Here is a 14,173-nt window from a genome sequence, read left to right on the forward strand (position 1 = left end):
AACTTGTAATTACAGGTGCTGTAATGGAGCAACAAGTTTGCACCTTTCTAGTCTTCCAACCATTGAATCCCACCCCCCTCCCCCAGCAAGTTATTTGGTATTTGGCCTTCTGGCTCAGCTCCCTCTTCACTGGTGCATCACTGCAGAAGATGCACCAAACCGCTGATCCATCTCACGTTCCATTCTACCCTCACTAGGAATATTATCTTTTTTTGGCTATGTTGCCTTAAACTCCTTTATAGGCCTGGTTGTTAAATTCTTGGTTTATAATCTTTATCTCAAAAAACAACAACAAAAAAACAGATTTGTCTCCAACTCCGGTGTCCTTGTTGCCTCACTGCTTGGTCTCTAACAAATACACAACACTTTATTATACCACACTGTACATTGTGTAGCCCACACTTTACAAGAATCTGCTCATATGCTGTTGGGTCTGATGTCTGTGGTGACTTTCCTGTTCTGGCACACTGGAAGTGATGCACTTTACATCAACCAGACAGACGTAAAGGGAGGAGAGGGACAAAAGTAATGCACCCTGGCTTTAATCTTGTACTGCATACCTGTATACAGGGTATGATGTAATCATTACAAATCACTGCAGTGCTGCCAATTATTTTATTTGAAAATCTTTAAGTCTATAGCAACCTAATAACAAACACAAAAATGTACCTGGTGCTAAATGAGCAGTGACAGATTGTTTAACTGCAGTTTGACAGGATTTCATCAAGCATTACGAGACCATGACCTCTAGTGGCTGTGAGCTGCCCACTGCAACCAGGGGCTCATGATATCCATGTTTCCAGTTAAGGTAGAGGACGGTGGGTGTGAACAGTCAAAGTCACTCAAACACGCTTTATGTACTCGCCTTTATTCAAATAAAACACCTTCCTGTCTCCGTCTGGGCAACCAAGACTTCCTCCACTGAAAGGTAAATCTTAGCATTTGGCTTGTCTGTATCCAGAAAAGAATAAATAAAAATGGTCAACAAAGCAAGCACTTTAGGACACAGTTGTACAAATACACAAAAATACAACTTTATCTAACACAACCAACCAGCCAACCAAAAAAATAAATCGGTATTTGGTACCCCGATGACACACATCAAATATAAGTTATACTGCAACATTCAAGTCCTGTGATTTCTGAGTATATACGTTCATAACATGAAAATATTTGGAAATACATTTAAAATATTATGTATTTACTGCAGATATATAACGCTTTTCTTTTTAACAATACACACAACTGACTAGTTTGGTTAAAATGACACTGACCCCACAGAAAGCAACATTAAACAGGTATCTGTGTGCTTCCGTTGGCTGGTGTTGTAGAAGTGCTGCTTAAAGACACAATATACGGTCTGATCTAAGGCCTGATTATTCCCAGCTGATGGTTCACTGACCTCCCCTACAACATCTGAAGCTGCTTGACCACCTGATGAACATTTGGCAAACCCTACAGCATCGTGTCAATATAACTGCTTCAGACACTGAACTATGTTACTATATCAAAAATAGACAGGGCCTTTGCAGACCACACTCACAGAAGGCACATACATTTCTTAAAGACTACAGTACAAACATGTCTGACTAGTTTCTACCCACAGCTCAAATATACTATAGCTATTAATTTTCTCATCTAGAAAGCTGAGACACTTTGCTACAGGCTCATGCACTCTGTGAGCATGTGAGCAGAGAGACGGTCCAACTATCAGCCTGTTTAAGACCTTCAGTTAGTGTACACGGTGAATAAATGGTCCAATTTGGTGATATATTCACAAGGCAACATTACATTAAATATCTCATCTGTGATACAAACTCTTAAGACAGAAGTGGAAAGATAAAGACCATAAATATCAGCAACAACGTGTGCACATCAGCGTGGTTGGTCCTGAGGTGTGTTTCTACAAAGACCCCATTCAGGTAGCAACTTAGTTATTAAAACTGGTGATCGTTTTCTCGATTAATCGATTAGTTGCTGTGTCGATCAGTGTTTCTTTAAAGCCTTAAATGACGTCCTCAAATGTCTTGTTTTGTCCACAACTCAAAGATAATCAGTTTAGTGTCATAGAGATGGAAAGACACCACAAAATATTCATATTTAAGAAGCTGGAATCAGAGAATTTTTCCTTTTTTAAAAAAAAAAAGAAAAAAAAAAGACTCAAATTAATTGATTTAATTTAATAGCTGGCAACTAATCGATTAATCGTTACAGCTCTAAATCACACAGTTAATTTTTTTTTTCCTTTTTTGATATCCATAACACTAAATATTCCTCTCACTGGTTTGTATTGGTTTGAAAAGAGAGAACAAGATGACAGCATAACAACATAAAATCTTACAGCTTGTCCCTGGAGGTAAATATAAATCACCACTAGGAGGCACCAGAAATCAAATATAGCCCTGAAGATGCATTTAAAGGATTTAGTGGAAAGAAAAAAACATTTCACATGCATGGACTGAGTTGGATCAAAAGCAGGCTGCACGTTTGAGCAGATTTATGATCGTATCTGCAGTGAGCTGACACATCACGAGCTTGTTCAAACTGCAATAAATAACAGCACATAATCTCTTCTTCCCTCGACACTAGCTAATCATTACAAACCATTTTCATCTGTCCATTTTGGTCCTTCAGTTCAGAAACAGATCAGAGTAAAGCTTTTCTATAAACAAGCTAGTTGTACAACAAAACACAAAATGCAAAGATGTGCAAATTTGCTATAGTTCTCAGAGGTCTGTCGTCTGGCTGCCATATCCATACAGTTGCTGCTTAAACGCTTATTCTAAAAAAACACTACAATAGAACTGTAACACATTTACAAGTACCACATAATGGAAAATTACCTGTCTGATGTTGATGCAAACCAATAAAAACCTTCACACACAAGCAGGGGGACGGCCTTGAGGTCTGTAACTTTCAGCATTTAAACCAGTGGTCAGGACCCACACCATTGGGTTGCAAGATAAATCTGAGGGGTTGTGCGTAATCAGACTTTAAATTTTTAATCACTGAGTCATCTTCTAATCTTAAGGCCCCTAACAATGTTCAAATAAGATGGAAAAAATACAGTTTTCAACCTCTGATTAGGAGTTACAGGCATAATTTTAAAAAGGGTCACAAGCATTAAACCACCCAGGCGACCTTTCACACATTCACATGATCTAAGTAACTTAGTTAAAATGAGAGACGTGACCCAATGCATGTAAGGCATGAACGCTTCTAAATCCACGGTGTATTTTCCGTACCAACCTCCTGCTTGTGTATAAATCACCTCAGGCATTTCGCTGAGTCAATTCCTCGTAGATCATGTTGTTAATTTCCATTTGTCATAGTGTCACACTAAGGCTTTCAGTCAGCTTATGTGTGTGTGTGAGTTGCTGAGTATGGGCGCATGTGTGGAGGAAACTGCACAGCCAGTACCGCATTGTGTAAGAGCATGTGAGTGTGCTCAAGTTTCACTCGCTTAATCTGTACAGTGCTTTCTGTTGGAGGGTTATCACATACACAATTTTAATTTATTCTAAATAAAATCCTGCTCTTTTGCACATGTGGCTCATGTGTGAGAGGAGAGGAGGAGAGGAGGTGTGTTGAGCTCATATCTCCAGTTTGTTCATCCATCTTTAATCAATCAACCTATACTCATCTAAATCCTGATTGTCTGCATCCCACAGCTTCCTTTGTGTTCATTCTTCCTCCGCTTTCCCTCCATACAGCATTTCACACAAGGCCTTTGTTGCTCCATCACTCGATCTTCTCCGGGTCTATATTGTCCAAGTCGATATCAGGCGAGGCCACGCAACACATGCACAGTTTTTGGGTGTACAGAGAGATCTCATCTGCAGTGTCAGAAAAAAAGACAAGGGTTGCAGTCAAGAGAACATCTTTGAAAACACAATACAGTGTTTTAAAACAAACATTTTCATACAAGGTTAATAATATTAGGAGGGAGTATTCTTACCTGCACTACAGAACCCTTTGCACAGGTTTCATACAGTTGTTACAAAATGAAATGCAAGGACTTTCAAGTACTTTTTCAAGCTCTATTTTTCCCCTTTTCAAGGACTTCACTCAAAGCGGATATAATTTAAGAGGAAAATTAAAGAGGAGGAAAACACTGTGTTCAAACAACCTTGAAAAGTATGTTTGTGTCAGTGTGTGGAGTGGATTTATGAAATGGGTTAGGTAAGGAGTTTAGCACTTTTTTAGAGTTTTAGAGCACTTTAAAAGGCGCACACAATGAGGGGTGATGCTGATGGGTTGGTTTATTTATTTATTTATTTATTTATCTGGGCTTAGTTGAGATGTTGTTTATATATTTAATATCTAAGACTGTTGTTTAAGACTTTTGTTCATATTAATGGTTGTAAATAAGTTTGGGCTATTTTCAAGGTATTCTAGTACTTGATTTTTTGTCTGTCAACATTCGAGCACATCACACTCCTTGTACGAACATTGTTTACAGTTCATGGGCTCTACATTAAACTGAACTTTGAGACCCTAATCTCAATCATTCTTCAGCTCTTAACACTAAGACAAGTTGTTTTTACATGTGCCTATGGTATTAGGTCTACGTGTAACTTTCAGTACGTCTAGTAAGCCACTTTCAGAGGTGGTCCATACATCATAACCACATTCACCCACAGGGAAATCTTACATATGAAGCTCAGCGTAACTTCAAGCAGCAAGACTTTCTTTGTGCTTCACAATTCTCTCCATCCGACTGCTTCCTCTAATCAGCTGTCTATGGGTGTTCACTCTTTTGCCACAATCTCTCTCAGCCAGTCAGGATGCCACCGCAAAATTTTATATCTGCCCTCTCCTCTGCTGCTGTCAGCCGTCATTTTAGGCAGAATCTTCGCGCCCTCCTCCACCCGGTTCACTTCCAGCCATCGTATCCAGAGTCCAGGACGAGCTCAACAAAGGGTGATTCCTCTACTCAACCAGATCGTTGCCACTTCTCCATCTTCCTCTCATCTCATCTTCACCACCTCTACTTCCCTATTCGACTATGGATTCATCACCCTCCTTAAATCATACCATCTCTACGGGGTCTAATCGCCAAAGACTTTCCACATTTTTCATTATGTGCACGTGTTAATAAATATTCATCGCTGCAAAGCTAGGAGCGTTTCTGGCGGTCAGTTTCACAGCATGATGTGAGTTAAAATATCCGTAGTGTGTGTGAGCACATCAAACTCAAAGAGGAGAGGAGCAGCAGAGCACTGCACCCATGAATGCCGCCACAATGCGACAGAGACTCAGCATAGCCTTTTACTACAAGACTATTTTGGTACATTTACCCACCAGTGCAGCAGACAGCCTTCTGAGATTTACTCGCCAAATGAAAAAACTCCTGTCCACAGCATCACATAGCTGAGCTTCGGTGGAGGAACCACTGTACCCAAAGTAAGCTGTAATATGCATCTGAATTTAAAAGATAAATGATTACAGTGAAAGACTAGAAAAGCACTCGGAGAGCGTGCAGCATTATCAACCTTTCCTTCCCTTTCCTCAAAATCCGTTCAGAACTTAGTTATTTTCCAGACAAACAGACCAACGCCGACGAAAACATAACCTCCTTGGCGGAGGTAAAAATATTGTTTTCAAAAGCAGCCAAAGACTATTAAAGGAGTACAAGGGTCTCCCAAAACAAACATGACCACAGCTGTGATGTGCACGATAGTATTAGTTGCAGCTTCCTACCGAGCATATCTTTGAGGAAGGCTGGTCTGGAACTGGGCGGCAGATGGATGCAAATGAAGTAGACTGGTACGCCAGACAGTGCCACAGCAATTCCCACCAGAGAGTTAATGGTGTCGCTGTAGAGGGGAACCACTACCAGGAATATGCTGCACAAGCAGTAGAGGATGGGGAAGAACAAAGAGAGCTGCAGGGCGGGGAGAGAAGACGGGCAGAGGAGCATGACAAGGGCAAAGTAAGAAAAAAGGGGAGACAGAAAAGAGGAATGGGGGTAGCAAAAGGTCGGGAGAGAAAAAGCAGAGAGAATAAAACTTGAAACAATTACATTGACAAATATTATTAGTTTAGACCATATTCCTCTGATGATTTAATTGTGGCTCTAATCACCCTTAAATTGCTCAGCCAGTGCACAGTGCAGTTACTTAATGGTTACTGAAAGAATCTAATAAACTGAGTGATCAAATTCAAAACATCATGGGCTATCGTCATAACTCAAAGTCATACTGACTTTGATCATCAAAAATGCTTCAAAGAGAATAGACAGCACATGATCTATGTAACCATTTCTGTTGAGAGGACAGAGAGCAGCTTTTTATGTTTACCATTAATTGAGTGCTGTCAATGATATGATAAGAAATCACATGGGGACTTGTAGGGTTTAAGAGATGTCATAATATGACACCTTTGGCCAAAAGGTGGCTCTGTTTACCCAACATACACCTTTCTAACAGGGTAGATGCAAGGAGTAAAGCACAATGTATTATATTTTTCAGGGTGTTCAGCCAGAAGGCCAGATATATACACCAGTCAGCCACAACATAAAAACCACTGACAAGTGAAGTCAACAATATTGATCATCTTGTTGCAGTGCGATGTTCTGTTGGGAAATATTGGGTTGGCATTCATGTGGATACCACTTGACACGCACCACCCACCTAAACACTGTAAAGTCAAAAGGGCATGAGGTCTTAACTCCAAATTCCCCAGATCCCAATCTGATCAAGAATCAGTGAGACGTGACGGTACTCCAAAGCTCCTGTACCCATGCCTTTAGAGGTCAGAGCCACATCCGATTAACAGTGGGAATGTGACCTGCTGAGACATGGACACAGGACCTCTGGGGGTGTCCTGTGGTGTCCAGCACTGGGGCACTGGCAGCTGATCCTCCGAGTCCTGTGGGTTGCGAGGTGCTACATCCCACAGATGCTTGATTGGACTGGGATCTGGGGAATTTGAAGGCCAGGTCGACACCTTGAGCTCTTTTTCACATTCCTTTGGCCACTCCTGAGCAGTTTTGCATCCTGCTGGGAGGGAGTACTGCCATCAGGGCGTGCTGGTGCCATAAGGGGGTGTACTTGGTCTGTAACAGTTATTGGGTGGGTGGTGTGAACAAAATGATCAATGTTATTCACTTCACCTATCAGTGGTTTTAATATTTTGGCTGATTGGTGTAGTTTCTGTACAGATTTCATGCAAATATAACACATGAATAATCTGAGTTGCAAGCAGGAAATTCTCCGACACCTACTGTATTGATTCAGATCGCTTCCCAGGACCAGGGGCCTCATTTATAAAAGAGTGCTTAAGATTCATACTAAAAATTGACGTGCGCCCAAAAGCTGAAAATGGCATGCGCCAAAAAATAATCTGATTTATAAAACCGTGCGCACACACACGCAATGTTCTCTTTATAAATCACAGACCTCCTGGAGTTGTGCGCACCCAGATCCGCCTCATATTCCGCCCTCTACACACCCTAGTTCAACCATAAATGGTCATGCAAATCACCTCATGAATGCGATCTGCATATAAATAAGCCGGCATGCGAGTGTTCTCTCGTCTCTCGTCACGGCGACAGGTGTGACAAACAAACCAAAAAACGGAATTTCTCCAAGACTGAGCTAGAGACCCTTTAACGGGAGGTGGAGGACTGAAGAAAGGTTTTATTTGGTGGCCACAGCAGCGGGATCACTAATAAAGCAAAAAAAGTGGCAACACATCAGTGCTGCTGATGCTGTCAGCTGTGTCTGTGGGACTGCATGGACAGTGACAGACTGCTGATGCTGTCAGCTGTGTCTGTGGGACTGCATGGACAGTGACAGAACACAAAAAAAAGTGGTCTGATCTAAAGGTGGACCAAATATTTCTACTCCTTTACCAACATGTAGTTAATGTGTTGCTTTTAAATTTGAGGATGTTTGACATTGATGTGTGACATAAAGAATCACATTTATTAAAGGTGGAGGCAAAAAGGAGGATGTGCCAGTGCCATCTTGCGCAATTACGCACGAGGGTCACCGCAGTATTTATATGTGTATGGCAATTAGTCTGATCAGACTCCCGGCCTAAATTACAGCATGAACCAGTGGTATCCCTGTCCCAAAATACAACGTGTAATTTGAAATACAATTCAAAGATGAAAGTGTAATAGGCGAACACGTTTCTTCATGCCAGTTTTGTCATGAACAGCACATGTCTAAGTAGGGCTGATGAAATGAGTGTAACGGTTGTGCTTAATGGCTGTATTTCTAGACATGATAAATGCATTGGAAATATTTAGCTAAATAAAAAAATAAATATATTCCATGCAGTCGCGCCGTCCTCTCCCCCTCCTGCGCTCACAGAGTGGACAATGAGACGTTAGAGGCAGTGCGGATTAAATACGTATTTAGAAAGAATTTCAATTCAGGATTTGAATTAATTTCAATGATAACATGGATCTAAGGTGGATATAGCGTGACATTAAATTTGTGTGAGACATCAATAAAAATCTGACTCCACTTCTCCACCTCGCCGTCTGTGTCGCCACTTCCCAGCGTCTCCAAAATGTGCGCACGCATGACTCGGAGTTTGCTTACAGGTGCGCACATTCTCCCGCCAAGTTTATTTTTATAAATCACAACCTTTGCATGGGAAGTGCCGTACGCCACTTTCAAGCCCTGTTTTGTGCGTAAGCAAGCTTTATAAATGAGGCCCCAGGTTATTAAAACAACACAGCTAACAAATGTGATTCAGAAGCTTCAAGATGTCCCACAGTCACATAAGGCACAATGATGAGTTGTCAAAACTGAATTACCACAGATAAGTCACTTAATGAACATTTCTGAAGCTAGCTAGCTTTCTGTGTCACTGTGGTTACCTGTCTGACATACATTTCCCGTCTGTGCATGTTACATACCGCACTGATGCACAGAAACACGTGTGCCTGGAGGTCTGAGTCACTATGTTCCTTAAACATGCAAATCAGTGCTCATACTGCATTTTTTTTTACCTTAACTGGTCGGTGCAGATCAGGAGCTTTAAAACGAAGGTAGATCTGGCTGGCTATTGACAGGCCGATGAACAACCAGTAGTTGAAACTGAAATAGTTGATCAACTGGAAAACGTCAGGCACAGACAAGTAGAACAAAGACATGCCACCCTGAGAAGAGAGGATCAAAACACACAGAAAAAAAAAACACTGAGTTTAATAACAAGGACACACCAGGGAACAGGCATCCAAATACACAATTTCATCTCAAACCCAAAAGAAATATGAGGTACTGACATTGAAAAGCAGTGCAGGAATTGGGGTGAAACGCTTTATGTGGATCATGCACAGGACATTAGGCAGGTGGCCTTCTCGGGAACCAACAAAGAACAACCTGCAGGGGGAAAAAAACACAGTGCTTATATGTTTTGCTGACATTTTAACATTCAAAACATCATAGGCAGAAATAGAATTTTGGAGAATAGCGAGGTAAAGCTGCACATACTGCATGTACTGACCTGGAGGCAGCAATGATGGAGGAGTTGAGGCCACCGTAGCAGGAAATGGCCACGGATAGAGGGATCAGCCACCGAGCCCAGCCCAGCACCTCATCTGCAAACGTCTGAGGAGACATGCAACAAACCTTAGAAACCTCACACATGAATTTATTGATAAGATCAGTGGCTCTAAACATAAAAACGCAGAATAAGAGTGTTTGCAAATAACAGTAAAACAGCTGATTACTCTGATGACAGTATAGTGCTTTGAAAGCCTTGGCCGTGCTGCATCACTGAAGTTCACTCTTGAGTGTAATATTGTGATAATACAAAAATTACTGACAAAATAAAGGACACAGTCAAAATGTATTCACTTTCTGCTTGTGTTATCTCTGTTTCCATGGAAATACATGGAGTCTGACTAATAACTGGAAACAATCAGTCACGTCAGTTGACTCCTATGTAATGAAACTTTGTTTACTACCACAGCAAGTAGGTCGACCCTTAGAAACTACCGAGCAACAGAGATGATTTCTAGTCTCTGTTGAGTCAGCCTGCCAACTTGAGCCAACCTTAATGCTTCGTAGTGTTTGTAGGTTACCCAAACTGAATAGGTACCACACACATAAATACAAAAACTGTCAGCCCAATCTTGTTGTAACCAAGGTATATTGAAAAAAAAACACATTTTCAATGGACAGATTTAGCCACTATGTCTGCAAACATCACACGGAAGCTATTTTTAAGATATCGCTGTGTCATCAAGTCACTGGCACAGCTAATGTGATCCAAACAATCCCAGTAACAGTTAACTCCAGAGTGTAGTCAAGTCCAAAAGTCAAAATTTATTGAAGAAATATAGATCAAACCATTTCAAAAACTAACAACCATGTTCTTATCTAAAAAAATATTCATCTTCAGTCAGTCCATATTTGCATGGTGTTTAGCCTTTCACTGCAGTCACATAACCGTTTGCTCTCTAACTTGCTGCACACAAGAAAGACAGCGAGCTGTAATAACAGGACGGTCGAGCAGCAGCAGTCTGACCCTCAACTCAACTCAACTTTATTTATATAGCCCTTTAAAACAGCCACAGCTGAAACAAAGTGCTGTACATAAATAGACAAGGCAACACAGGGACATAAAACAATTAACAGGAAATAAATACTAAAATAATTGTTTATTGTTTTTAAAACACTTTAAAAACAATAAAACAATTTAGAAACAATAAAACAATAAATAAAACAAACCATAAAACACTAAAACAGAAGCAGAGTCTCATGCGGAGTTGAAAGCCAAGGAATAAAAATGGGTTTTTAGACGAGTTTTAAAAATGGACAGTGAGGAGGCTCGTCTAATGTGGAGGGGTAGCTCGTTCCACAATTTAGGAGCGGCAACGGAAAAAGCTCTGTCCCCTCTGAGCTTCCATTTGGACCTCAGTACCTCCAGGAGCAGCAGATCAGCTGACCTGAGGCACCGAGCAGGAGCGTAGGGGTGAAGAAGCTCAGAGAGGTAAGGTGGGGCCAGCCCATTTAAAGATTTAAAAACTAATAAAAGAATCTTAAAATGGACTCTAAAGTGCACAGGCAGCCAGTGGAGGGAGGCCAGGATGGGAGTTATATGCTCCCTCTTACGTACTCCAGTTAACAGGCGTGCAGCTGCGTTTTGCTCCAACTGGAGACGTGCAAGGGAGGACTGGCTGATAAAGTGCATTACAGTAATCCAGCCGAGATGTAATAAAGGCATGGATTACTGTTTCAAAGTGCTGTTGTGCAAGGAAAGGTTTCACCTTAGCCAGTTGTCTAATTTGAAAAAAACTGGACTTCACTACAGAGCTAATTTGCCGATCCAATTTAAAATCACTGTCCATCTTAAAACCCAAGTTTGAGACTGTTGGCTTTAAAAAACCTGCCAAAGGGCCAAAGTCAACAGCGGGGGTTCACAAAGGCCACTGGGACCAAACACCATCACTTCTGTTTTTTTCTCATTAAAATTTAAAAAGTTCAAGGCCATCCAGTCTTTGATGTCTTCAAGACATGCCAGAAGTGGTGTGAGTGAGAAGGCATTTTTCTTTTTAGCGACACATATATCTGACTATCGTCCGCATAAAAGTGGAAAGAGATGCCATGCTTTCTCAGGATGGATCCCAGGGGCAGTAAATACAAAGAAAAAAGCAGGGGCCCTAAAATCGACCCCTGTGGAACCCCGTACGGCAGTGGAGCAGAACTGGATTTTGAGTTTCCAAGGCTTACACTCACGCTTCTGTCAGCCAGATAAGATTTGAACCACTCCAGTGCGGTACCACAGATGCCCACTAGGTGGGGTAACCGAGCCACTAAGGTATTGTGGTCCACGTGTCAAAAGCTGCTGTTAGGTCCAATAAAACAAGAATTACATGGTCACCAGAGTCATTTGCCAGGAGGATGTCATTAAAAACTCTTACTAAAGTTGACTCGGTGCTATGCAGAGTTTTAAAGCCTGATTGAAAGATCTCCAGGACATTATGCTCATCTAAAAACGATTTTAGCTGAGCATGAACAACTTTTTCTAAGATTTTGGAGATAAAAGGCAGCTTAGAGATGGGCCTAAAATTGGCCAGCACACTGCCATCAAGGCCAGGTTTCTTAAGTAGGGGCTGGACCACTGCATGTTTCAGACTCGGGGGAACAACACCAGAGGACAGACTGCTGTTGATGATGGCCAGAACCGACTGTCCTATACTAGGGAAAACTACTTTGAAGAAACCAGGAGGGACAACGTCACAGGGAGAACCTGATGGCTTAATATGGCCAATCAGATCTTCTAAAAATGATAGGGACACAGGTTCAAACTTATCAAGAGCTGCAGAACAAGGAACAGGGACAGAGGGGTCAGATGCAGGGGCTGAGATGAGAGCCCTTGCAGTAGCAACCTTATCAATAAAAAAAAGCAGGAAGCTATTGCACATTTCAGGAGATGCCTCCAAGCTGACAGGCTGTGGGGCATTAAGAACAGTGTCAATGGTTTTAAATAACACACGCGGGTTATGACACCACCATAAATGATTTTCATTTCAAGAAGATTGATTCAAATCAAAGTCAAAAACAACAAAACAATGTGTTTGTATCAGTATGGTGACCTACAGGTTTCTGAATCATCTCTGAGCTAAAATGTTGCCATGGAAATGGCATACTTTGATAAGAGCTACTCAGCTGTCTACAAATGATAAGAAGACAGAGCTCGACTCCCCAGGTGCCAGAGTGCCAAAAGCACAACTCAGCAATGATATATCATATTAACACAATTAATGACTAAAAGTTGATGAACACTTTGGTGCAAATTAAAGTAATGTCTCTGAAAACTCTGCTTTTTAAGTCAGGATTCTTGATGAGGAAGTGCTTTAAAATGTTTGTGCCAAACAGGGTCTAAGTTCAAATACTAAGAACATTCAGTGCAGTGCTGAGCTGTAAAGTCTAAGTAGTGCCCTGTGCCCAGTTAGACAAGGTTTGACACCATCACTCTCTCCAAAATCTGACATATCCAGTTATTAGTAAAACATTTGTTGTTTCTCTCAGCTTGCGTTCAAGACAGCACAAAGTTTAGAACTTGTTTGAACGTTAGTAAACCATTAGAATCAATACTCTAATAAACAATTAACAAATACCAGTACAACTCTTCCTCCTCCAATGCACTAATCACATCATCAACTTCCCCATGTTCCTGTGTGGGGCGCTAACCTCTTTAGCTAAACGAGGTTCCTGTCATCATCTGGACTCCTACAGTCACAGATAACCAAACACGAGTACCGCAGCAGACGCTAGTGTGGCTGCCAGCCAGACTGAAAGAGATGACAGCAGAAGACAGGAAGGAAAGATCAAAACCTGCTGCCCCTACGAGGCTGAGCAGATGCTGTCAATTTGGATAAGTCCTCTAATGTACTAATAGAGTTTATGGGCAGACATTAGTATGCACACGCTTGGACTGTCGGATTCGCTTATTGCTCATATACAGCTTCTTTAGTGTACAAAGAGAATGCATTAAAATTACTCACCACAGCAACAGCTTCACTGCTAAGCACTTTATCTGCATCCATGACGACGTAGTAAGCTATGTTGGTCAGGATGTAGATCACAGTGACAACAGGCATGGAGATAGCGATGGACAAGGGCAGATTCCTGAAAATGAGAAAAGTCAAAGCTCTTAGTTGTATCTTAAATATTTACTGAAGAGAACTGTGAAATAAAATCCTTGCAAAACACATGTGGTACTAAAAACAATTCATTTGTAGCTGTGATGCATTTCTACTGAGTAAAATGAGGCCATGATAACTTATGGAAGTCACAAGATTACTTAGTTTTAAGTCAGATTTATGCAGTACTAGATTCACAGTGGGTAAAGTTATGTGGTGAATTAAAACCTGCTATCAATTGTGATGAAAAGCAATCATGCTTAGCGTTAAATCTTCTGAAATACCAGACCCCATACCTCTCTGGGTTTTTGATCTCCTCTGTAATGAAGTTGAGTGTGTCCCAGCCAGAGTAGGAATAGAGAGCTGAATAGAGGGCCAGGGCCATGTCACCAGGGTTCAGCTTGGAGCCTTTGAACGAGTCCTCAAAGTTCTGGTCAAAACCTACACAGGGTTAACAATACACGTCTCTTTTTTATTTTGTCTTGTCACCCCAAAATACATGCAGGGTTCCTACACATTTGGAATTTCACTTCTCGGCGTTGTTGTTTTTTTTTTTTT

The 14,173-nt window shown here is 41.3% G+C and overlaps 1 protein-coding gene across 2 annotated transcripts in view; it reads right to left on the reverse strand.

Annotated features, from left to right (window-relative positions):
• Positions 1-852: 852 nt before the first annotated feature.
• Positions 853-14,173, reverse strand: part of si:dkeyp-120h9.1 (Y+L amino acid transporter 2-like) — a 23,982-nt gene continuing 10,661 nt past the window's right edge. For both annotated transcript variants that reach the window (XM_050033912.1, XM_050033913.1), the window contains exons 6-12: positions 13,912-14,056; positions 13,478-13,601; positions 9,469-9,572; positions 9,248-9,344; positions 8,972-9,121; positions 5,704-5,887; positions 853-3,836 (exon numbers count right to left, since the gene is read on the reverse strand). In XM_050033912.1, the coding sequence (XP_049889869.1) occupies positions 3,742-3,836; positions 5,704-5,887; positions 8,972-9,121; positions 9,248-9,344; positions 9,469-9,572; positions 13,478-13,601; positions 13,912-14,056 (899 nt within the window). In that variant the 3' untranslated portion in view covers positions 853-3,741. The remainder of the gene's footprint in view (positions 3,837-5,703; positions 5,888-8,971; positions 9,122-9,247; positions 9,345-9,468; positions 9,573-13,477; positions 13,602-13,911; positions 14,057-14,173) is intronic.

Source organism: Epinephelus moara, chromosome 22, assembly GCF_006386435.1.
Source record: "Epinephelus moara isolate mb chromosome 22, YSFRI_EMoa_1.0, whole genome shotgun sequence".
Lineage (NCBI taxonomy): Eukaryota > Metazoa > Chordata > Actinopteri > Perciformes > Serranidae > Epinephelus > Epinephelus moara.